A 24,336-nucleotide genomic window follows, 5' to 3' on the forward strand; every position below is an offset into this window, starting at 1 on the left:
TGTGTGGGGTATATCTTGACCTTGAGCGATGTAAGGTATATACTACGCTATACTAGGCAAGATTGGGGACGAGGGGGAGGGGGGACCATGGAGAGATCAAAAGTAGGTACCACATAGGTACTGGGTCATATAAGTCATGCACGTACATGACAGTGCCGCTAATCTATTCAGTATGCAAGCCCACATGCAAGACCCTTTCCTTATCATGATATACTCTGGAGAAAAAAAGAACCGAAAAAAAGTCAGCCTCTTTGTTTTTTTGTGTTTTTTTTTCCCGTTTCTCTCACTCTCTCACACACACACACACACATATACACACATTCTCTCTCTCTCTCTCTCTCTCTCTCTCTCTCTCTCTCTCTCTCTCTCTCTCTGTGTGTGTGCGTTTGTTTCATCATATTCCCCATTTTCTTTTTCACTCGGAGGCTAGGACAAATTGATTTAATTATCAACCTTTGTCCCGCCACTTCTGAGATTGACTCTTTGGTACCCCAGAATCCCGTTTGAATACAACGAAAAGTGGACTTGTAATCTGTTTTGTTGAGAGACCTTATCAGCCGGAGAAAGAGAGAGGAAAAAAAAGAAAGGAGAGAGTGCGAGGGAAAAAAAAAACCCCCCATCCAAAGATGGGGATCATATCCAGAATTCTCCGTAGAAGACGCAAGACATGGTCTACAGCGGAATCATCAACAACGTCAGAACCAGACACTGCAACCACAAGAACTGAAACCACAGCTCCGACGACACCAACGACACCAGCGACATCGACGACAACTACAACAGCCACAAGAGAGAGCCGCGACGGCACAGCCACCCCGGACACTGCTGCATCGGTTTGCGGGCAGTCTGCTGACCTTGTCACGCTCCCGGGCCAGTACCAGCGCAAGTGGACGAAGCGCGGTTGTGTCTACTACGTCAACCATGTCGACAAAACGACTTCGTGGCTGCACCCAGTCAAGCTCGGCGAGCTGCGCGAGGCTGGGGTCGTGGCCCCTGACGCGGCCAGCGGGCCCGAGCGGGAAGTCTTTGAGCTCATGACCAGCGGCGGAATAGAAGCCGGGGGTCCGCTTCTGTCGAGGGATCAGGACGACTGGTACGCGCACGGCACGCTGCCGCCATGGATCTTGAGGGAGCCCCGGGGAGGAGTAGGAGGAGGAGGAGGAGGAGGAGCCCCTAGCGGCGGCGTGGACGGTTCGTTTTACTGGGTCGACTACCGCGCCAACAAGGTGCTGAACCGCGATCCGATCGAGGTTTACCGGGATGAGCGGAAGCTGGAGCAGGACAGGCGGCAGGAGCTCGAGGCGGATATTCGCCGGCTGGGGATGGGGAATCCAAAGCTAGCGGCGGGTTTGAGGAAGCAGGGCTGGACCGGGCACACCCAGGTCGCTAGCGATCGAGAGATTGCACACTGGCTGTGATGAAGTAATTCCGGATCAGCTCCAGCCACCAGGGATAACATACCTACCTAGGTAGGAATGGACCTCAAGAAACCCCCAATCAACTGATGCGCATCTTCTAAAGGGTTGCGCCGTCGTTTCTTCCTTCTGGGGTTTAAGTCGGCCGGCCTGGATTTCTGCCTAGATGTTCGGCCATTTGGGAAGGCACAACCAGCAGCAGGGGCAAATAACTGTGCGTTTTCGACCTTGAACAACTATCAGAACCTGCCACCACCCCTCACAAAGTTTTTCCAATCCTTTTCTTCCTTCCTCGTCCCAGCAAACTTGGAAAACGACTCTGCACCCGCCTGCGAACAACCGCAAATGTATGACCACAGCAATGATCAGCCCCTCCCCCCTGAAGAGCTGCCGCAATGTCCAGCCTACAGCCAATACCTTCCAACTACTCGGACACCGAGTATTCCTTTCGAGAGGACGAAGCGGACGCCATCATCAAAACCGTCGGTTGGGGCAGCTGCTGGTACGATGATGTGGTGGTGCGATTCCCCTCTGAGGGAGCATGCGGACGTTGTGTCATCTCTGTCGCAGCCATTCAGCAGAAGATCGACAGAACGGCTGGGATCCCCTTGACTGTCTGCCTCTGGAGTCTGCCTCTGGAGCTTCTACAAGATGTGATATGGCGTCTCGACATTCTGTCGCTGTTCAGATTCAGGCAAAGCAACGCGAAAGTGCGAGAGATGGTGGGAACGCTCAAGGAGTACGGGATCATCATGGACCATGCCATCAATGTAGTCTGTGCCCATTTCCGCACGTACAAAACTGCAGAAATCCCCCTTCACGACCTGTCCCAACTGGTGTGCACCAAGGACTGCGTCTTGTGCGGCGACTTTGCGTCAATAATTTTTCTTCCCACTTGGATTAGGTGCTGCTACACATGTCTGAATTCCAGCTATGAGACCCGCGTGCAGACAAAGGCTTGGGCGCGCAAAAGCCTTACTCTGAACAAATTACAAGCGGAAAAGCTCGAAATTTTGAGGACCTTGCCAGGCAGGTATGGCAAAAGCGGCTGCATCGTCTTCGAAATTAGAAAAGACATCATCATCTCCATCCACCAGGCATGCAAGGTGGCCGGTCTTGAGAGAGAGTTTATCACAGCTTCAGACGACCATCATCATCAATCCATCTCATGGCCTGCTGCTGTGCCCCATACTACAATAGCCAGACCGGCAAAGTCACCCACGGTTTTCGATGTGCAGGGTGTTACAAGTGGTACATGGATCAAGAAGAGTTGTATGATGAGTTCTGACTGGGATCGGCAGTGAAAACAAATCTTGGCAGTTCGTGCCGAATCGATGCTGCATGACCGCAACAGCTTCCTCGAGCACTTCAAGCGATGTCAGGAAGGCCAGCGTCTCTGGGAATCAAGTGATGGAGGCGCCCTGCTGCCGGCACATTTGTCACCAACACTGCGAAAGTACCGATTGACTGAGTGAGGTCGGTTGCATAATATTCAGTTGGTGTTGACAGATTAACAAGGCCGTTTGATTGAGGGCTGTAGATGGACAGACGGACAAAGATAGGAAGCAAGTTGTTAGATTTGCCTAGCTCGTGTTAGTTGCTCCAAAAATTGGCCCAGTAGGTTCGAAAGTTGTCGGTAGTGAATCACGTGATACAAGCTTGCCGCACCGTACCCATACAGTAGATCTTGATTGATTGACTGTCGGATTAGCAACCTGGCAACTCCGCGCCGTCCGTTGGTTCCAGCGGCGGCTACCGCTAGCAGCCGCCACTTACAACGCTACCTTTCTTTCCCTTGGATGTTTCAGCTAGGACTGAACCCGAGCGATATCATACAGGAGAGACAAAGTTCATCTCTGAAACCAGGCATACGAGTTCCAATCAATCCACGATCAAAAATAATATTTCATGACCAGAAAATATTCATTCATCTTCTAGCGTAAAACTGTCTTATAACCGACCATCCGCTACGCGTTTACCTTTCACAGGGTCGATTCACTATCTACGAAGCTCCGCACCGGCGCCGCTCCAAGGCCAGGTTTCGGCCTCTCAGCCAACTCTCTCCTGCCCAACTGAAGCATTACAAGCCGCCCCCCCCCCCCCCAAACAGCTCGGCCATCATGGCGACTCCCAAGTTCAATTCCAAGTCTCCCAACATACGGCGCATCCGTGAGTCTCCCCTGCCTCGCTTCACCCCACTTTCCCCCACAACCAAGCAACTCACCCAGGTCTACAAAACAGCCGACCATACGCGAAGCTAACCGCAACCCCAGTCCGTGAAGCCCAGGAGCTTTCAGCCTCGCCATCCCCAGACTACACAGCGACGCCGATCGAGTCGGACCTTTTCGAGTGGCACTTTACGCTCAAGGGCCCTCCGGACTCGGTCTACGCCGAGGGCATCTACCACGGCCGCATAGTGCTCCCGCCGACGTACCCGCTCCGCCCGCCGTCGTTCCGCTTCATCACCCCTTCGGGCCGCTTCGAGGCCAACCGCGAGATCTGCCTGTCCATATCGGGCCACCACGAGGAGACGTGGCAGCCCGCATGGGGCGTCCGCACCGCCCTCGTCGCCCTCCGCTCCTTCATGGAGACGGACCCCAAGGGCCAGCTCGGCGGGCTCGAGACCACAGACGCCGTCCGGAGGCGCCTCGCGACCGAGTCGAGGACGTTCAAGTGTGCCGTCTGCGCCAAGTCCAATTCCGACATCATAGCTGAGGCAGAGGCCGCCTCCAAGGACGTTGAGGGCCAGGCGGCTGAGGTGGTGGTGCCGGACGAGTTGAAAATGGGCTGGCGGGACGAGATGGCCCAGGCAGAAGGTGCTGCGGGTAGCGGCGGTGATGCTGCCCCGGCTGCGCCTGCATCGGCTCCTGCCGCAGTGCCAGGTCGTGATTCCGAGACTGCCGCGCTTGCCGAGGGTTTCGTCCCGACCACCGCACCCGCACCACCTCAGCCTACGAGGACGATACCGCTTCCTCCAGCGCAGCAGCACCACCAGGTAGCGCAACTGGTCCAGTACTCCGACGATGGCGTGCTCGCCTGGCTGGACAGGGCCATCGTCATCGTGGGTTTCCTTTTGGTGGCCATGTTCCTCAAGTTGCTGGTAGCTTGAGTATGAGTCCTGGACCCTGCGTATGAGCTTTTAATTATTATTCACTTATTTCTTTTTTTCTTATGTTCCACCTCACCTCTCTCTCATGCTTCAATTATCTCACTTGTGTACAAAAATACCCCTCGTAGGAGAGTGAACAGGTAAGGGTGTGCTGTTCATCATTGGTTCAGAGTCATGGCGTTTAGGAGTTATCTGATGGGTATTGTAAGCAGACAGCGTTTTTTTCTTCTTTTTTTTTTGTTTTTTTTTTTTCTCCTCAGAAAAGCAGATCGAATCCAAATTGTGTTAGGATGGACGTGTGTACAACGCGGACAAAACAGTAACAGTATACCGATGACAATTTCAGTGATTCCTTCTCCTAGTTCTGACATCTGATATGATTGATGTAGACGTCGCATGCCTTGATCCCAATTCCATGTTTGAAGAGCAAGCAAACATGCCTTTTGCTTCCCAACTGTTCGTCGATGGCATTAAACACCCAACTCCCCAAGGACTAAAGAAAACCCCCCAGCTCCTTTACCTAAAAAAATTCCGAGGGTCCATCAAGCCGTATCCTCACCATCCGAGACTTCTTCATCAATCGTGAGTTTGGACATGCCCAGCCACCACCAATCGTTGACACACAGCCCGCCGCCGGCAACCATCTCCCTGAGCAATCCCAACTTAACGCCCCAGTCCATGATGCACTGGACGTCATACGGTTCCGTCAGCGGGCCCAAGGCCGCGCTCGCCCGCTCCGGCCCCATCGAGCCCCTCGTCGCCAGAATGAAGAAGACGGCCGAGACAAACCTCGCCCAGCGCGTCCAATCGATCGTGCCCAAAAAGTCACACCAGGTCGGAAGCTGCCCGTTGGGCCCCATCCCCGGCGGAGTCGAGGTCCTGACCCGGTCAAGCAGGGGGATATCTTCGTTGTAGACGTACTTGTCGGTTGGAATGACCCTGACGCTGAATTGGTAAAAGTCCTTGTTGTATTTCCTCGTCTCGTAGTTGCCTGGATCGAAGCCAAAGGGTATGTTCGGGATGTCGATCGGCTCGACCTTGATCCTGCCGTGGGCTTGAAGATTCACAATCGCCATGATGGCACCGTCGTCCACTGTAAAGTCGAGCCGGTCTAGGATCTTGCCCTGACGGAAAAGACTGTCGAGATGGGCCTTGAAGACGGCCGCCTGGGAGAACTTGTGCGGCTGCGAGTACTTGTCCAGGGTCGTGTAGAAGAACTGCGTATACTTGTACGGTCGTCCAGACTTGAGCGCGGCCGGCTTGCTCTTTTTTATCACGCGACGGCGCTGCAGGTCGATCATTGCCCCCTGGAGAAGGCAGCTGACCTCTTGATCGTCGCGAACGCCGAGCGAATACACCCTGTCCCTGATGGAGCCCGGCGAGTAGAACTCGGGAGGTGTCGAGCACAAGGCCCGGATCCAAGATGTGATGATCGATTCCAGAGAGTTGTAGCTTGTGAGCTGCGGCTTCGCTGGCATGGCCGCCACCTCAGATGTAAAGTCCTGGAACCTGTTCCAAATAGATCTTTGGTAGTGGAAGTACGTGTCCCGCCACTCTGGCACGGTGTAGGCGTTTTCATCCACAACGTATTCTTGTTCAAGCCCCTCTTTGGTCGCAGGGAGAACAATGTCTTGTTCAATCATCTCGTTGAGAGTCCACCGTATCAGGCGCCTCCAGTCGTAAGCCAAAACGTCATCATAGTTGAGTGGCGGCAGCTCTCCTTCTTCGTATGCTTCGAGGAATTTATCCTGAAACAATTCCGTGGTTGCTTCGATGTAGAATGATCGAGTCTTCCTCATATGACCCCAGAATTTCCTCAGAGCCGAGAGCTTCACGTCAGGAAAGAGTCTCATCATCAAACCCCAGTCAATCACCTTCTCAACACCGCCGAGAAGAACCCTGACGGCTATGAAAGCTGCGAGCTTAGTGTTCTCGGCTGACCAGTCCACATCGTCATCCACCTCCATCAGTTCCTGTGCCGAATAGTCTTCCCGAGTGTGCGGGAAGGCAGTCAACTCTCTAACTTTTCGGAACACGGGGACTCTGGCAGGAGCAGGCACGGGAGCTGGAGGTTCAAACTGAACTGGAAGTTGGGTAGCAAAGGGTGTAGGCTCGGCAGACGGAACAGCAATTACATCAGAATCGCTCCAGGTGTGCTCGTTGCTCGCAGATGCTCTTAGATTGCTGGTCCCTCGTCCACCCAGGGGACCGCCACGCACATTCGATGGCCCGCCAGCATTCGAGCCACGAGTGCGATAGGGCCCGCGAGGAGCACGAGGAATCGTCAGTCTGTATGCACCCTGCCTCTCATATCTATACACATCCCTAGCCAGGATCTTGTATGGTAGGTCGAGAACATTGAATTGGTCTGCAGCGAACCATTGCAAGTTAGGACTGTCAACTCCCTCGAATGCCTGTGGATCCACCGTGAAATTAAGGAAGCAGTACTCTGGGGCTAGGGTTGAAGACTGGAGCAGCCGGGACGTCTCGTCCGCCTGCTCCCATTCACGACAAGCATCGACGTGCCAGGTGAACCTAGCCCAGTGGGGATCAGCCCATTCATCGTCGATGTGAGGAAAGTTGTGCGGTATCTCTTCGACCTTTCCTGGCAACTTTTGCCTCAGGAAGGGATCACTGATAGGGGCTGAATCTTCAGAACCCCCTTCTCCATTAGCATCCACACGACTGGTTGGTTCCAGTGGAAGTGCAACGCCACTGTCATGAAGAGCAATGGTCCCATTGAAAAAGTATGGTGGGAGGCTGTCCAGACCCGGGTTTGAAGACTCAAACAGGCTTCTCCTCTTTGGTTGTCTCGGTTGTGCGAGCGAAGCCTTAAGTCTACTCCGCAACAGCTCACTCCTATCTCCCGGAGGAAACGAGCGAGTGTTTTGTATAGGGGAAGGCCTGAATGCCGAAACGTGTGTTCGCCTAGCCGGTGACTCATGTTTTGCGAGCCTGTCACTTCGGGTTTCTTCATAAAATGGCGCCTTCAACACTTCAACCTCGACCTGTTTTCTCCGAGAGGCCCTACTATGCATGCGAGACGACTCGTCCGCTAACCTAGCATGGAGGGCTTCGAGGGTCTCGGGGGATGGTTCAAACCCAGGTGGGACGTATGGCAGCGGATGGGCGGCCTGGATTCGTTCTTTCATTGCGGCAATCTTTGGGCTTGAGTCGGGTACCCCTTCTTTTATTGCCAAGTACAGTTTTGAGATTGAACCTTTTTCATCTCTCCACGCATAAGCGTACGTGCGCAACCATCCGCGACGCTCCATGGTTTTAACAATGGCCAGACATGAACGAAAGCTCGGGTGAACTTCTCCGGGAAACTCCTTCTCGTGCATGGTGTAAACAGCATACCACATCGCCTTATCCCCCGGGAAAACCCCATCGTGAACATCGACTAGGTATTGGATTATTGATATTGTCCGGTGCGAAGTTTCCAGCAACTTTGGGTTGGTCAGAGGCGGCAAAACAAATTTAGGAAATCCACCGTAATCTTCAGAACGTGAAACTTGGGCGGTAGTTGGATCTTCTTGCTGGTCCATCGGCACATCCTCGGCTGGAGACATTTCCTCGACAGCCTCTGCTGGAGCGTCCTCGCTCACCACGGCGTCCACCCTAAGCGGCTGCGGGTTTTCTATCACGATGGTGTCGTTAACCGGTACGTCCGACCGACCAATGGCTGGCGAATCGACCATGCTTACATCAGGCTCAGCGGGTAGGCTTTGACCAAGGACCAGAGGTGCTTCTTCAGTTGCACCTTCCTCCAGCGATCCTATGCCGCGACAAGTTGCGAAGCCACTCTCTGGCCGTTTGCCGGCTTTGCGCCCGAATGCAGTCGAGGGCTGCTCCGGCTCATGGTTGGGCTTCTTAAGCTGCGACCGTGCGGACCGTTGGCCTCTTCCAGTCAGAGGGCCTTGGTCTTCAATGCCATCAACATGACTTCTTCGCCGTTTGTCTGGCTTTTCTGGCATGACCTTCGGATCAAAGTCGGGGTTACAGGGCGTCTGTGATTTCTCTTGGTGGTATTTAAGTCCATTGTCGTTCTTGTAGACCGATCCGCATCGATCGCATTTGTAGCCCTCGGCTTTCCACTTCCGCTTGATGCCATTAGCCGCCTTGCCGGACTTCTTAGGCTTTTTTGGTTTCTTGAGCTTTTTCTCAACTGCGGTACCCATCCGTAGGCTTTCGACCTGGTCTCTAAGCGTGATCGCAGCCTCGCAGACTTCCGCAGTGTTGTCGAAATGAAATATATACGGCCATCGAGAATTGTTCCGGGTCGCATTGATGACCAAGCACTTATCATCATCGTCAGGGGGTGTATCGATGGCCGGGTTGTCCACAATGCTCGCGATGGTGATTTGCAAAGAGGGCTTGTTGGCCGCTTTTCCACTGTACTCAAAGACGACCATTTGGTCGCTTGAAGAGACCCTGAGTCGGCCAGGGCGTCCATTGTAGCGCGCTTCCATCGTGAGATCCGGGGCCGGAGTCTCCTCATCAGACTCTTCCTCGTCTGAAGGCTCGCTGTCTCTATCCTCATCGTCAGTAGCAAGGGATAACTCTGACAGCTCAAAGCCTGCCGAAACCTGCCAGCGCTGGACGGTCTGACCAACAAACTTGACGATTATAGACTTCACTGGGTTCTTGGAGGGGCGGCCCTTTTTCTTAGGACGCTCACTGTCCTGAGCAATCAAGGCACGTGCGCCAGCCTCGATATCTAGCCGGCGTTCGAGCGGTCGACTGCGTTTTTTTGATTCGCGTGTATGCGCTTCGAGATCACCTTGGTCAGTATTGTTTTTGTTTGCCTGACCCACGGCGACTGCCTCTTGGCCTTTTCCAGCATCTTGCGACCCTGCACCTGGTGGCACTGTTGCATTCAAAGCTTCAACCTCCTCCTCCACTTGAGATATGTCGCCAAAACGAGCCCTTTTCGCCGGGTGCTCGTTGGGCGTATCCTCAACCTGGGCAAGAACAGTATTCTCAGAATGTATGCTGAGCGGCTTCATCATCCTCGTCTGCTCGCCATAGTCATTGGTGATTCGTGCGAGGGAAGTCAAAGTAGCATTCGCCGGAGTTGCCGCAAGCGTCTCCAATATTGGCCCAAATCCCAAAGCTTTCATCGCTGCGGCTGGATCAAGGGTCCCTGTAATCGTAGCATGCAAGGTTCCAAGCGCAATTTCTGGGCCGTGAGAAGGCTCGGTGGTGAACACCCGCGATCGAGGACCCCTGTTCTCAGGACGAATTGCCAGGTGGCTGAGATGGTCCGGCTGAATGTCAGGCTTTGACAGCACGGGCATAAGACTATCCATGTAGCGACGAAAAGCATAGCCGACAGTCAAAGTGCTGACCTGAGGACCCGTGAGACCCTGAAAGGCAGATCGCTTGATGGTGTCATATACCAGGTTGACCAACGGCCTTTCAGGCGACCACTTTGAAAGCTGGGCCGACACAACTGGTTTGGGGCCACCTGTAGGTATCTGAGCCTCCACCGATTTGTTTCCCTTCTTCGCGCCCTTGGTGTACTGAGCCTTGCCACCGCCTGTCGAAAGATACTTCTCCCATTCATCGTCTGTAGGCTCTCGCACATACTTGACACAGTCCTTGAAAACTTTACCGGTCTCACCAAGCTTTGCAGCTACATACTTGGTGATACCAGCACTTGCAAACCTGCGAAGCATTCTCGCGAGAACCTTCATCTGCCAACGCACACCGTGGATGCCAAGCTTGTTCTTCAAGTCGGCGATTCGCATAACCTCCCATGCTCTAATCACGGCGATGGCGGTGCGGCCAAAGGACTCATACTCAATAGTTACGCCAGTCCAAAGGTGACACCATGGGACCGGCCGCAGGCTCTTCGTAAGGTTATCCCGTGAAAGGTCCAGATCACGACCCCAAGTGTTGGGATTCTCTGCGCTGGGCAGATCCGGAGGTGCGAACTGTGTGAGCCAGAGCTTGCTCGTCTTGGAGCCGCGGAGCACCACGGTACGCTTGACGATGTAGCCCTGCTCAGCAAGTTTGTCTGTCCTCTTGGGGACAGAGCGAATGTCACCACCTCCCATCTTACACAGGTTTCCCTGTGAACAACCCTCGTAGTGACAGGATGCCAGCTTGGGCAGCAGTTTCCAGCAGAGGGGAGGGATCTTGAGAAAGTCAATGCCATGGCCTGTGATGTTGATCCATGTCAGTTCCTCAGAGGTAAATATCCGTGGCTGGAAGTTCGGCAGGCCATCTTTGCCCGCATGAACAATGGTATCTGACTGTGCCACCGCATCTTTTGATATCTCTGGTAATTGAAAGATGGACTCAAATGGCAAGTGATTCCAGGTTTTGTCGGACCTGTTGCTACCGACGAATATCTCGGCCCTGGCAGCAACATCATGCCACACCGGAGCCGCAATTTCGACGTCTACTGGTTCGATGCTGTCGACATCCGTATTTGCCGTGTTTTCGACGGCAGCGCCGCTCTTTGCTGGTGCATCGTTCTTGTCGTCTGCATCTTCGAGATACCTTTTTACGACGAGAACAAATTTTTGGGGAGTAAGACCTACCAGTCGTTAGCAATGCCTTTATGATATCAGTGCACGCCCTTCCTACCTTCATCGTCTGCAAACGATATCTCCCGCACACACCACTCCACCAGTCTATCCACCCCTTTACCCATTTTGATAGACTAGCGTGGCTACTAAGGAGATGCATCTCGTGAGCAATTAGCGATATTTTTATCATGGAGCGAGAGGACTAAACTGGTAGACAAGTGCATACCTCGACAGCCATCTGGAAAAAGAAAAAAAGAAAAAAAAAAAGAAGAAAAAAAAGCTGAGGCCGGGAAAGCTCCAGAACAGGTTGCGTGAGTTCAAGTCGTGGTGGGTGAGCAAAGACGCAGAAAAGTTGCGCTGAAATCTTTGTTTGATCCAGCTTCAACTTCTGTGACGCACGCACAACTGACCTTGTTCGTCGCGTGACTGAATCCAGTAGCCGGTTAGAACGTGAAGGGAATAGCTTTCTGATGACCAATGCGAGATCGATTTCGCATGTGAATCCAGCAGTGCTACCTGGTACGTATGTGAGAAAGAGGAATGATGCGCGACGGTCGAAATTTTTTTTTTTTTCATCTCCTGAAAGTGAGAAAATTGTGAGTGGGTGCAATCGCTAGAATCGAACCCAACACCTTAACAGTAGACGATTTTAGTGATGTATTTGAGTGGTGGGGCACAAAAACCAGATGTACTGCCCCACCTTGCGATCCTCCGTCGGACAAGATACTGAATCACATGGGCGCCAGGCAGTCGACAACTCTGACTGATCGAGTTATGCGACATTAGCATAATATCTCAATACTTACGCGGCATTCGCGAGAAGGGGTATCGTGTATTTGAACGAGGACAACGCAAAATTCTATACTGTACTATACAGACAGATTTGCCCTCTTTTGCTCCATCATTTTCCTATACGAGGTCACCACGTTGTTCCTGACTTCCTGAAGCTCCTCTCTCCGTCTCAAACTTCCAGCGGCTTTGGGTATGCCGTCAACCTCGACAGCTGCGCCCCTCACCGTCAGTTTTTTGCCTGTGAGCTTCTTCAATTCCGGAGGCGCCTTCGCGACATCGTTCAGTCCAATCTTCGCCTCTCCCCGCTTCTTTTTCAACTCCTCCCAGGGGTCGTCCTCCTTCACAGCTGCTTCTCCAAGCAACCGAGCTCTTTTGCCCTTCTTCTTCTTCTTCTTTCCAGATGCGCCCGCAGCCTCGCCGTCATCGTCTCCATCCCACTTTATGCCAGCCTCTTCCTCCTCAAAGGCCTTCTCCTCGGCTAGTTCAGCCGCTTCTTCCCGCTTCTCCTGTATCTTCCGCTCCTCTTCCCTCCACTGATCGTACAGTTTGTGCATCTTGCGCTCTTTCCTTGTCCTCCAAACTTTGAGGCCCAGCGGATCCTTGCCGTTCTTGATGCCCTTGTTGGCCAAGCCGCTTACGGGAAGTGCAGCGTCCACCCGGGCCGCAAAGTCGGACATCCTCTCGCCAGGCTTGATCTTGGGAATCTCCACCGGCTCGTTCTGTGTTTGGGTTTCAGCTGCTGCAGCTACTTCGGCGGCGTTGTTCTTCTTCTTCTTCTTCTTCTTTGACGGCGCCGGGTTTCCATCGTCTAGGCCCGAACGCAACTTCTGGCCCCCGGCAAATGCCATCAACCTCTTGAAAGCCCTCGGCGCATCGTCACCATTCGCGTCACGACCCCGCTTTCGCTTCGTGCTCTTGACGGGATGTGCTGTGGAGGTTTTGCTAACAGCCTGCTTCGCCGCCGTCGCCGCTTTCTTTGGGGCGACTACCGGGAGTGGCTTTGCTATCACGGTCGGAGGGAGGTTAAAGCTGGTGTGCAGTCGGATGGTCAGCTTGCTGTCGGGTAGAGAACAAAGCTTAAAATATGACTTACTCGGATTCATCCCTCTCCCTTCTTTTGTGTTTGTGAGGCATTTTAATTTGGAAGATTCGGTACAGTTATAAACGATAAAAATATATCTTAGGTTTAGGAAGACAATAGCTTGAAGCGGAGTTCAATTGCGATACGGAGTGCCTAGGGAAAATTCCCAGCGGCGGCCCCACTGAAACTTTTTTTGGCACTCTTTCAATTGCCTTTGGGTAGACACCGCCTTCCAGTCGCGTTGGCTGCGCGTCACTGCGATCAATTCTGCCATGAATTTGAGTCACCCCTCCCAAGCAAAAGGGGACCCCGCAATATCAGAGTCACCAGCGACAAGTCGCAAAGTTGTTCCAAGCAAGCCAGTTGCACTGCATCTCTTCGAACTTCCATTTTGCAGGCATTGACTGAAACTTCAGCCATGGCGTCACTTAGCAAAGAGGAGAGGCTTGCCCTCATCAAAGAGAACTTGGAAGAGTATCTCAACATTGAGATTATCGAGGATATCTTGGCTCAAGGTCGAGACCCAAAGATTTACTGGGGTGAGCTTCCTTTCAAGAGACTTATTCGATGACCAAAACCACGGACCCTTTATGATTGACCATGCGTTTCTCCAGGAACCGCCACAACCGGTCGTCCACACATTGGGTATTTTGTACCGGCTTTGAAGATTGCCCAGTTCCTCGCAGCAGGATGCGAATTGACGATCCTCCTTGCCGACATTCATGGCTTTCTCGACAACCTCAAGGCTCCGATTGAGATCGTTCAGTACCGAGCTCAGTACTACCAGCATGTCATCAAGGCCATCCTCAAGGCTGTGGGCGTGCCGACTGAAAAGCTGCGCTTCATCCTCGGCAGCGAGTTTCAGAAGGGGCCCGACTACATCATGGACATCTACAAGTTGACATCTCTGACGTCGGAGCACGATGCCCGGAAGGCCGGTGCTGAGGTAGTCAAGCAGACGGACAATGCACCGCTGAGCGGACTGCTTTACCCCTTGCTACAGGCTCTGGATGAAGAGTACCTTGGCTGCGATGCGCAGTTCGGTGGTACTGACCAGCGCAAGATTTTTACCCTGGCCAAGGACGTCTTGCCCAAGATTGGCTACAAACAAAGAGCACATCTAATGAATCCCATGATTCCAGGCTTGGTATGATGGAACCCAATTCTTGACAATGGACCTTGAGGGCGAATCCGGGACACGACTTGTTACTGACAAAGTCCATCGAAACAGCAAGGCGCCAAGATGAGCTCCAGCGAGCCTGGTATGTTGCATTTCTTTTGTATTTGAAGAAAACAGGAGTCAACGGTCAAGAAACTGTACTAACAACATCTTCAGACAGCAAAATCGATCTCCTCGACAGCGCCGAGGCTGTGGCGAAGAAGCTGCGCAAAGCCGAGGCGGTGCCAAAGGTGCCGGATGGTAATGGCATAATAGCATTTATCGAATATGTTTTGTAAGTCGCAAAGCTATTAAATTCTGCACTGAATGAGAGGTGAGGATAATGAAGGCTAACGTCATCGTGAAGACTCCCTGCCTCCAAGCTCAAGTCAGGGCAGCAAGAATTCCGCGTTGAGCGTGAGCGCGACGGTCTAGAACCTCTTGTGTACAACGACATTGCACAACTCCGAGAAGATTACAAGAATGATGTGGTATGTCAGGTTTTCTTGCATATGATGGACAGGATGCTGGTGGAGATTGGGGCTGACATTCACTCTCCACAACAGCTCACCCCGCAGCTGCTGAAGCCGGCAACTACCAAGGCGCTCCTTGAACTCTTGACACCCATACAGGCTGAATTCGAGGCCTCTAAAGAGTGGCAGGAAGTTACCGAGAAAGCTTACCCGCCAGAGGAGAAGAAGAAGAAGGAGAAGAAGATCAAAAACAAGGGCACGCGACACCCTGGCGCTGCAGTGAATCCTCCTGCGGACGCCTTGCCGGAACGACCCAAAGAAACAACGGCATGAAGGATGGTATGACGAAGAAAAAAGAGAAGAAAAAAAAAAGAGAAGCAAAAGATAAATTATCCACAGTATAATAAAGTTGTAAAGCAAGCGGGTTCTATACATCCATCTGGCCGATTTTGTTGGCTGTTTGCATTTGAGCTGAACTTTCTAGCCCTCCGCATGCACCCGATGCATCTTTATTCGTCGTGCGCCTCTAAACAAACCCCACTATTAATAAAGACGAAAAGAGTAAGACTCGTCAAAGAGTCAATGCGAAGGTGTGATGGGGGTCCTTTCTTTTCGCAATCTCGATCTACAAATCAATTCATCGCACATGGATGGCTTGGCCATCTACTGGACTCACAAGACGCTTGCACCCCGAAAGGACGCATGATAAACACCTGCCAAATTTGACATGACCTGGAAAATGCTATCATGTTCCAAGATTGGCACCCCAGAAGGCTCAAGCGAGCCAATCAATAACCGATATTCCCCCCCTCCCCCCAACCGCGCAAGGTGCCATATTGGCGGTACGGTGGAAGCATGTTGGAGAGCTGGAAAGCTATTGGTCCCCGACTTCGGGCGAGCTTGATGTGGGATGGCTTGGATAGAGAAAGATTTCCAAGCAGGACTTGATGAATCTGGAGTCGGCTTGGCGAACGTACGGCGTACAAGGCTTTTCTCGGATTGCAAACCATCATTTCAAGTGGAAGGATCTAGTCTAGTGCTGAAGATGCATGGGATTATCTACCTACCCCTTGGCGGCTGGCAATCAACGGACTGCTCAGTAAATTGTAGCAGTACGCGTGATGGGGTTCTAGACCCGAATGCTTCTTTGTGGGCTGGCTGTGCCACCTATACAACCGCTGGGGAAAATTTGCCGCTGGTCAAGCTTGTCAAGCTTTCGGTCAGCACCAGCCAAGCGAAACCGCAATGGGCCGGTCCAGACTTTGGACGCTGGACCCCTGGCAAGCTATGCAGATGTTCAATGTAGGGCCGCTTCAGGATTTGCCATTTCTGGCAGAGGTTTGCAAGGGGGTGGTTGCTGTTGGTCCTCGCGATGAGCCGGCTGGGCCTTGCTGGGCACCTGGCCGGGCTGGCCCTGGCCTGTTTTTTTTTTCTGGTTTTTCTACCTGCATAGGCCACGGGGTCCTCGCTTGGAACCAGGCCTTTCCTTGCGCTCCATGCTCCGTTTCCCACCCAAATCACCCCCTCCCGTGGCGCACTCGGAGCTGTAATTGTTTTTCTCCTCGGACACTGCCAGGATGTGAGCATTTATGAAAGAGAGAGAGAAAAAAAAAATGTTACCTCTTTGTTACTATTTTCAGTAGGCCCACTGCCCGATTGGTGGGGAAGAGCAAGGAAGGGCTGGACTTTTCCCTGTGGCCTTGTGCATGGTGCGCAAGGTGGTGTGGAAATGCGTTGCCCTGGATCATTGTGAGTTGATTGCTTTGTTCGACTTTTGTCCTTCCGCTTGTTTATTTGGCTCTTTATTCTCGTGCATGTGACTTTTTCCTGGTTTCTCCTGGCATTGCTCCTTTTTTTTTCAGGAAAAGAAAACAAAAAACAGTGCTGCCATCTGCCTTACCGTCCGTTCGCCCGTTGTTTCAAGATCATCACAACAGACGAGACATCAGGGTGGTATATTTTCGCCCCAAAACAATTCAAACAAGGACCATCCCAAAAAGGCCCGCTCACGATTCAATTCAGATTCGGATGCAGCAAGGAGCTTCCGAGCTTTCGTATTTGGTAGGTTAACCTACCTACTCGCCTGAACTCGATACCTTGTGAGCCCCAGCTCCAGTTCTATCTAGACTCAAACTTGGTCCCCGCTGGGTTGGCACGACTAGCGCAGAGTGGTTCCTTTCCCCCAGTCTTGGTTTCCCCTGGGACCACGCATTAACGATCATCTATACCCGAACTAGGTGCAAGCTCGGGTGTATTTCCGCCACGGCTTCCGATTCCCAGGGCACTTTGATCTTGCATTATTTGCTACCATTGCCCGCCTCATTTCTCTCGCGCGTCTTGTTTTTTTTTTTTTTTCTTTTTTTTTTTTCCTAAGCAATACCGTGCATTTACTCTACTACGTTTGAATCGAGCATTCTTTGGTTTTTTTCCGCGACATTATGTACTGTTGAATACGGCGGATTACATATTCGTTTTGTGTTCATCTCTCCACCATGGGTGTCCCCGACCAAAACGTCGCCAGCCCAATGGCGGAAAAGACCGAAAAGTCTCCTGTTGTGGTCGCTGTACATGCCAGCGACCCTGACGATACGTCAAAACCCCCATTTACCGATTTCAAGTCATCCCACCCATTCTTCAAGCTTCCCCCCTCTCAGCTCGCAACGCCAAACGAGTGCGAAGGTCTGCGCTCCGGCACCCTGTCGGGGCTATCGTCGCCGACTGGTCTGCTCGGCTTCTCTCCCACAAGGCACATCCAGAGCAGCTGGAGGATAAGAGGACAAAAACCCAAGCCGCTAGAGGAGGACCCACTAATAAGGAGTGAATACTTTGACGACCAAAGGTCCGATACGCTATGGGTTGAGGAGGAGGTGACCATCTCGGATGCGCCACGGCGGCGAAAGGCTCGCAAGTGGGCTATATGCGGAACGGTTTGCGGCATCACATTACTGTAAGTTTGGGTTGCTGCTTTATGCACTCTGTTCGTTGCGTTCCGCCGCTAAAACGACCTATTTACTGCACCGTTCTGCAGGAGCGTTTTGCTGGTTATCAACGGTCTGCTATTCTTCTCACGACGGGTATGGGATCACGAAGATGACCCAGATGCGATATTCGCCGACTGGGGAAGGGTGGGGAGCGGCACTGAAGGGCGAGCTTGGTACCCGACCGATTTCCTGCGCGATGTGCAGCCCATCTCATGCCACTCGCACAACGACTACTGGCGCAAGGTGCCTCTCTTCTCGGCTCTGCATGCGGGCTGCACCGGAGTCGAGGCCGACGTGTGGCTTTTCCCGGACCGCGGCAGCGATCTGTTCGTCGGGCACGACACGGCCGCCCTGCAGCCCAACCGAACGTTCAGGTCGCTTTACGTTGACCCGATAGTCAAGATCCTGGAGCACCAGAACCCATCGCACCAGTTCTACAATGACTCGCGCCGTGGCGTGTTCGACGTGGACCCTTCTCAGACACTGACGCTGCTGGTGGATGTCAAGACGGGCGGGGCTGATACGTGGAAGGAGGTCGTGAAGCAGCTCGAGCCGCTTCGGGTCAGGGGGTGGTTGAGCGAGTTCAAGGACGGCAAGGTCTCCTACGGGCCGGTGACGGTGGTGGGGACGGGCAACACGCCATTCGATCTTGTGACGGCCAACGCGACGCAGCGGGACTATTTCTACGACGCGCCTCTGGACCGGCTCGAGGACGGCAAGTACGACACGACCAACTCGTACTACGCCAGCGTGCCGTTTAAGCAGTCGATCGGCAACGTGTGGTTCGGCGGGTTGAGCGACTCGCAGGTGCGCAAGATTCGGGAGCAGGTCAAGTCGGCGCACGACAGGGGGCTCAAGGTTAGGTATTGGGACATTCCGGCGTGGCCGATCCACGTCAGGAACAGCATCTGGGACAGCCTGGTCAAGGAGAGTGTTGACATGCTCAATGTGGATGACCTCAGGGCGGCGACGAGGAGGGATTGGACCAAGCTAATGTGGCTATTTTGAATGTAGCTTTTTTTCTTCTTTGTTAATGATGCGGCGTTTTAGGGATTCTCTTTTTTTATGGGGAATTTGACGAGTTAGACTTAGAATTTAATCAAGTAAAAAAAAATAAAAATAAAAAAAAGGCCATGATTCACATCGACTGCGCAAGATTTGCGGTGATGTTTAAGCAACAGAGCGTTTCTTTTGTATTTCCCCGATCGGTTATAAGGTTTTAAGATAATGCGCGACATTGGCGATGAATGGCAGGCAAAGATGGGGGGTTTTGATGATGTACATGGATTAACAGTGGACAGTGCCGGTCTTATACATCTCTTGGCTTGATCTTGGCTTTTTTGCTGGGCTTATAATATGTTTGGCGAGGCGGGGGATTGGTGGATGTACTGTACTGTAAGCAGGTGGGGGTGACGTTGGCGTATCAAACCTAGGCGCCGTCCAAGTCAGAGTTGCAAGCCGATCCAGCCGAAGATCCCGTTGGAGACTTCTTTGTACCAAGTCCACCCACATTCGCTTCTGCCCCTGAGTTTTCTTGTCGGTTGCCATCTCCGCTGATAAGGAACAATAGTCTTTGTATCGGAGTCCGAATGACCGCCGTTTGGAGATGGAATTACGTTAGAAGGTTGAGTCAATGATATCCATTTACAAGTGACTACCTCTCCACGAGTTTCTCGCCTTTGCAATCTCCATACTTGACCGGTTTGGAACATAGATCCGTACTAACTTAGGTATACCGAAACCCCGACATTACTCCGTCTTTCAAGTTGATGATACAGATGGTTTGGATACCTACATAATTACCACGTAACTAACATCTCAAAGCGGGGTATGCGATTTGCTAGTGCTAACATGGAATCGTGTGACTGCACGATGATGCAGTGGATGGAGGACGTTGAGCCGATGTCGATTTATAGTTGGTTCGTGTCATTGTTGCCGTCTCTTTTTCCAAATTTTCTCAAAAGTCTATTCGAATTACCATATCTTTAAGTGAAATTTGCCATAGAGGAGCAGAAAATACCATACGTTTCGCAAATAAAAGAATACTTACCTGACAGCGCTTGTCTGTGGTCACATTTATAATCACTTTGTTTCGGATTTCTCTTTTATTTTCAGTCACAATGGCCGACACGAGGCTTGCCTCCCTGGATGTAAGTCACCCAGACACTTTCAGCTTCGGCGGAAAAAAAGAAAGAAAGAAAAAAAATAACTAATCCAAGGCACCAAGGACTCAATGGCGAGCCGGCTACCGGTGCACTCGCAGACGCTGTTCGACGCCAAGACGGCCAAGAAGCTCACCTTTGAGGCCATTGCCTCCAAGCTCGGCAGGAGCGAGGTGGCCGTGGCCGGCATGTTCTATGGACAGGTGCAGGCTTCGGAAGAGGACGTCGAGGCTCTCTCGGAGCTTCTGGGTGTGCCCAAGGAGTCGCTGTCCAAGATGACCAACTTCCCGGACCGGGGTCGATCGGGCCCAATGCCGCCGGTCGAGCCGCTCATCTACCGGCTGTACGAGGTTGTGCAAAACTATGGCTACTCATTCAAGGCTGTGATGAACGAGAAATTTGGAGATGGCATCATGAGCGCAATCTGCTTCCAGACAAATGTCGAGAAGGAGGTGGACGAGCAGGGTGCGACTTGGGCTGTCATCACCCTCAGGGGGAAATGGTAAGTTTTTTTTCTCTCCCTCTCTTTATTGTTTTGAAAATACCAAAAGCCTACTGTCGTGTTACCCATCTCCCTCGTCATCCTGCTGCGTGTGTTGGGGGCCATCCAAAAGTACGCAAGTGGATGCCGCTGTTGGTGGCAACGGGAACAGATATTTATGCTAACTCTGTATTGCTTCATGTGTGCAGGCTTCCCTTTACTCGCTTCTAATGTTGTGGCCGTTTCTGGTTGAAATGAGATTCCCGAACATTGTGGGCGTGGTTGCTATCGATGATATAATCGTGGAACAGAAAGCACAATACCAGGTCGGCCCCTTCCAGGTTTGGACATAGAACCTGCCTGTTGCGTCGGAAACCGGTCTGCTTTTTGCCAGCAACGCAAATGAGACTTTACCTCTTTTTTCTTTTCAATTCATCAACTTTAGGCACCTTCGACCTTTCTTGAATGATTCTTTTGCTGAATTCGTCTTTTCTTTGCTCACTTTTACTACGTAGAGGAATGCTTTGGGTGGCGTGGAACAATACCAAGGAATATTAGGGGGGCGAAAAGAACAATACTAAGCTCCTTGGGCACCGCACCTCGATTCGGCACTCAAAAAAGTCATCAAAGACAAAAACAGACGTAGGCTAGGTACCTCTGTAACTGGCCAAGGTTAATCCGTTGAAACGGTCTGTACGGTTAGCTCCCGGCTGCATGTGAACCCATTTCCCGGGAAGGAAATTTGTATGTTCATGTCCTCGATTTCGAAGCCATGCCACCTCTTCATACGTGCCTTGAAAACAACAAATAGCGGCAATACAGACACTTTGTTCTGAAAACAAGACTGCCATCAAAGGAGCTTCCTTAAAGCGGCGTAGACAATACCAACATTGCACAATATCAAGAACTACACCTCGAGGCAATATTTTACGCTGACCAGAACCTTGCTTTGTGCCACTGTGACAAAACTCCTGCTTCTGGTGATGATCCGAGATGTGATATCGTCTCGGAGTTTACGGACTCTTTGCAGTTGAGCTATTGTCGTAGACGGTACCTATCGCCACTGACATCCTCATGGTAAAAGCTGAGAAACACCAGTCGAAGCTGTGTACCACTCGATAATACGAATCCGTCAAGGCCCCTGGTCTGAACTGCTCACAATGTATCAACGACCCTCTATTACCCTGGCTCAAGTATGATGCATGCGATCAAAGATGGTTACTGAAAGGGAAAGCTTTGGCAAAAACAGTCTTGGGTATGGCTTTCTTCGCCAAAGAAGTGCCCTCCGCGTTGTCGTCTTCCAAGTATAAAGTCTCCACAAAGTTCTCCTTTGATCACTCCAGAATCTTCTTTTCTCCTCACCCACAACTACAACTTCATTTTCTAACAGCTACATTACAATATTCAAGGCTTTTCAAGTCAACCGCCTCAACCAACCCCCAACAATCAAAATGTCTCCCTCTACCAAGAACATTCCCGCTCCCGTTGCTGGCGCCAATGCCGGCCCTATCCACTACTGTGTCATCATGTAAAGTGGCTTCCTCCTCAGGAGCCACTCTCGAAGAGAAGCAGGCCGAGCTGGAACCGGTTCCCAGAGACTGCCATCCAACCACGCCGATGTCTCTGTAGCCTGTCACGCCAAAGTACACATACATAAAACACAGGTTGTCGGATATTCTGGCCACAAAGCAACAAGACGAAGGACACTCAATCGTCTTGTCCTTCTTCTCAAGAGATACATGCAGCACAAGCGGACTCGAAAAAAACCCTCTAGCAAACACAAAAGAACTCTTTCATTTCTTCAGAACAGGTATCCCCTGGCGGTTCATCACTTGCGCAAACCGAGACGGACCGCTGGCCTCGGAATGGCCTTTTCTTCTCTACGAATCACCACGGACGGCGTTTTGACATCTTTCGCGAGATGCTAAGGGGCTGTCTCTTTCTCGAACTTTTTCCTTGCGCGGTGGGAAATTGGCTAGTTGCGGATGAAGGTGTTGCTTGGGTAGTTTTACGATGGGGAACAGGGCTTATTTTTGCTTTTTGTTGCTCATCTATATACCGTCTTTAGCACCATGTCATTCGCTACAGGGTCTTATCGGATCGATTCTTTGAATCAAAGCATTTTGTCGGTCCACACAGGATTTGTCTCTTATCTTGCATGCTTGATGAGTTCAGTGAAATTGCACAAGAGTTATGCTCAGTGAATTTTGAACTATTACTTTGCACAATAGCATATGGATCTAGGCTCAACTTGGGTATTTTCATAAGCTCAATTCTCAAATGGCTAACCGAATGACATGGCTCAGCTGCAGGGGATATAATTAAGACCAGAACATGTAACAGCATATGGTTATATCAAATATGGGAGAAGACAAGAAAAGAAGAAAAACAAAAATCCCCCAATTTCCTATTATAGAAAATCCTGCCATGGTAATATTGTGAATCGAACACGCGGATTAACAAGGTCCAGGCGAGGACGTCTCGTTGCATTTGTTTCACCCTCTATTGTTGGTGCCTATTTAACCTGGTCGACCATATAATTTAAGGATATAAGCTAGCATAAGGGTTTCAATATGCTGTCAGTTGGTAGCATTGCTGTTGTATGAGATCAGGAAGGGTTGGGTATCTTTTTGTTTCGAAAAGGTATAAAAAGATTACCCCTGATTGCCTTTTGAAGAAAGTGTACAGTGTGGATAGCAGAGCGCATATCTAATATCACGGTGATGGTGAGCTTCAAGCTGCCCCACTACCAACTAGCGATAAGGCAAAGTTGCGCCCGATAAGCGGGCAGAATCCAGAAAAAAAAATTAGAGAGATCCGGGGTGCGGAAAGGCGGGATACCTAAGCGCTTCATTGCGTGATAGACCCTTTTTCCACGTCGCGAAAAAAAAAAAAAAAATAACCAACATACCCTTTTAAATAAATTTCCGGCATATAAAAAAGAACCAATCGTGCACCAAACCAAAGGACCGACACGGCAATGGTGCACAAGTCAAAGCTCAAGTTGGCCCTTGCGGCCGAAAAGGGCTTGGATTACCGTAAGATCAAGGAGAAGCGCAAGCTCAAGGCCAACTTGAAGGAGAAGGAGAAGAAAAAGGCAGAGAAGGCAAAGCGCGAGCGTGGCGACGACGCGGAGTCAGATGAGGACGACGAGGGGTGGCAGGATGAGGATGAGAGCGACAAGGATGAGGTAGAGAACGGCTTATTCGACATGGAGGCAGAGGAGTCGGACGACGACGACGGCGATGATGACGACAAAGAGGTGCGCTTCAGACCCGGAAGGTTTGCTAAGCCATATCAACAGACACGCCGGACTAACACATCGTCTCTTCCGCAGATCAACTTGGGCAACTTGGAAGACAGCGAAACCGACTCCGAGTCCGAGGTAGAGATGGAGGCCAAAATCATCCGCCCGAAAAAGTCAAAAGACAAGAAGGAGACAAAGGACAGGACACCAAAGAAAGCCAAGCCTGCCGCCGCAGCAAATGAAGACGATGGAGACGACGGCGAAGAAGATGACGAGGACGAAGACATCCCAATGAGCGACCTGGAAGACCTCCCCGAGGACGACAAGTCGGACCTGGTGCCGCACCAACGCCTGACGATCAACAATACGACGGCGCTGCTGGCCGCGCTGAAGCGCATCGCCCTGCCGACCGACGGCACCGTCCCGTTCGCGACGCACATGTGCGTGACGCCCGCGCCCGGCACCGCCCCGACCGAGGCCTCGATCCCCGACGTCTCGGACGACCTGGCCCGCGAGCTGGCCCTGTACAAGCAGTCGCTCGACGCCGCCAAGCGCGCCCGCCAGCTTCTCCGCGCCGAGGGCGTCCCCTTCACCCGCCCCGGCGACTACTTTGCCGAGATGGTCAAGCCCGACGAGCACATGGAGAAGGTCAAGGCCAAGCTGGTCGAGGATGCCACCGCCAAGAAGGCCGCCGCCGAGGCCAGGAAGCTCCGCGACCTCAAGAAGTTTGGCAAGCAGGTCCAGGTCGCCAAGCTACAGGAGCGCGCAAAGGCAAAGAAGGACACGCTGGAGAAGATCAAGGATCTCAAGAGGAGTAAGGCCTTTTTGTTTCTTTCCTTTTCCTTCTTTTATACATCTATCTATATGACCCTTCCTCTTTTTTTTTTTTTTTTTTTT

The 24,336-nt window shown here is 51.8% G+C and overlaps 9 protein-coding genes across 9 annotated transcripts in view; 7 read left to right on the forward strand and 2 right to left on the reverse strand.

Annotated features, from left to right (window-relative positions):
* Positions 1-626: 626 nt before the first annotated feature.
* Positions 627-1,418, forward strand: PpBr36_07029 (uncharacterized protein; the record flags this gene model as incomplete). The annotated part of the gene is made up of 1 exon (XM_029894168.1): positions 627-1,418. The coding sequence occupies one exon, from the start codon at positions 627-629 to the stop codon at positions 1,416-1,418; it is 792 nt and encodes a 263-aa protein (XP_029748627.1).
* Positions 1,419-1,810: 392 nt separating this feature from the next.
* Positions 1,811-2,890, forward strand: PpBr36_07030 (uncharacterized protein; the record flags this gene model as incomplete). Its single annotated transcript, XM_029894169.1, has 3 exons — positions 1,811-2,253; positions 2,449-2,687; positions 2,736-2,890. The coding sequence occupies 3 exons, from the start codon at positions 1,811-1,813 to the stop codon at positions 2,888-2,890; spliced, it is 837 nt and encodes a 278-aa protein (XP_029747982.1).
* Positions 2,891-3,526: 636 nt separating this feature from the next.
* PpBr36_07031 (uncharacterized protein) lies at positions 3,527-4,524 on the forward strand (the record flags this gene model as incomplete). Its single annotated transcript, XM_029894170.1, has 2 exons — positions 3,527-3,584; positions 3,689-4,524. Exons 1-2 carry the CDS (start codon positions 3,536-3,538, stop codon positions 4,522-4,524), a joined length of 885 nt encoding a protein of 294 aa, XP_029747983.1. The 5' UTR covers positions 3,527-3,535.
* Positions 4,525-5,066: 542 nt separating this feature from the next.
* Positions 5,067-11,188, reverse strand: PpBr36_07032 (uncharacterized protein; the record flags this gene model as incomplete). Its single annotated transcript, XM_029894171.1, has 2 exons — positions 5,067-11,071; positions 11,122-11,188. The coding sequence occupies 2 exons, from the start codon at positions 11,186-11,188 to the stop codon at positions 5,067-5,069; spliced, it is 6,072 nt and encodes a 2,023-aa protein (XP_029747980.1).
* Positions 11,189-11,932: 744 nt separating this feature from the next.
* Positions 11,933-12,989, reverse strand: PpBr36_07033 (uncharacterized protein; the record flags this gene model as incomplete). The annotated part of the gene is made up of 2 exons (XM_029894172.1): positions 11,933-12,884; positions 12,949-12,989. 2 exons carry the CDS (start codon positions 12,987-12,989, stop codon positions 11,933-11,935), a joined length of 993 nt encoding a protein of 330 aa, XP_029747981.1.
* A 365-nt stretch (positions 12,990-13,354) lies between these two features.
* Positions 13,355-14,901, forward strand: PpBr36_07034 (uncharacterized protein; the record flags this gene model as incomplete). The annotated part of the gene is made up of 6 exons (XM_029894173.1): positions 13,355-13,475; positions 13,551-14,083; positions 14,168-14,198; positions 14,273-14,390; positions 14,463-14,586; positions 14,662-14,901. 6 exons carry the CDS (start codon positions 13,355-13,357, stop codon positions 14,899-14,901), a joined length of 1,167 nt encoding a protein of 388 aa, XP_029747986.1.
* A 2,159-nt stretch (positions 14,902-17,060) lies between these two features.
* PpBr36_07035 (uncharacterized protein) lies at positions 17,061-18,557 on the forward strand (the record flags this gene model as incomplete). The annotated part of the gene is made up of 2 exons (XM_029894174.1): positions 17,061-17,515; positions 17,597-18,557. The coding sequence occupies 2 exons, from the start codon at positions 17,061-17,063 to the stop codon at positions 18,555-18,557; spliced, it is 1,416 nt and encodes a 471-aa protein (XP_029747987.1).
* Positions 18,558-19,669: 1,112 nt separating this feature from the next.
* Positions 19,670-20,423, forward strand: PpBr36_07036 (uncharacterized protein; the record flags this gene model as incomplete). The annotated part of the gene is made up of 3 exons (XM_029894175.1): positions 19,670-19,699; positions 19,777-20,213; positions 20,402-20,423. The coding sequence occupies 3 exons, from the start codon at positions 19,670-19,672 to the stop codon at positions 20,421-20,423; spliced, it is 489 nt and encodes a 162-aa protein (XP_029747984.1).
* A 2,749-nt stretch (positions 20,424-23,172) lies between these two features.
* The window catches only part of PpBr36_07037 (uncharacterized protein), a gene marked incomplete at both ends in the record, with an annotated part of 1,587 nt that continues 423 nt past the window's right edge, over positions 23,173-24,336 (forward strand). The window contains one exon of the mRNA XM_029894176.1: positions 23,173-24,253. Coding sequence (XP_029747985.1) covers positions 23,173-24,253 — 1,081 coding nt within the window. The remainder of the gene's footprint in view (positions 24,254-24,336) is intronic.

Source organism: Pyricularia pennisetigena, chromosome 1 (genome assembly GCF_004337985.1).
Source record: "Pyricularia pennisetigena strain Br36 chromosome 1, whole genome shotgun sequence".
Lineage (NCBI taxonomy): Eukaryota > Fungi > Ascomycota > Sordariomycetes > Magnaporthales > Pyriculariaceae > Pyricularia > Pyricularia pennisetigena.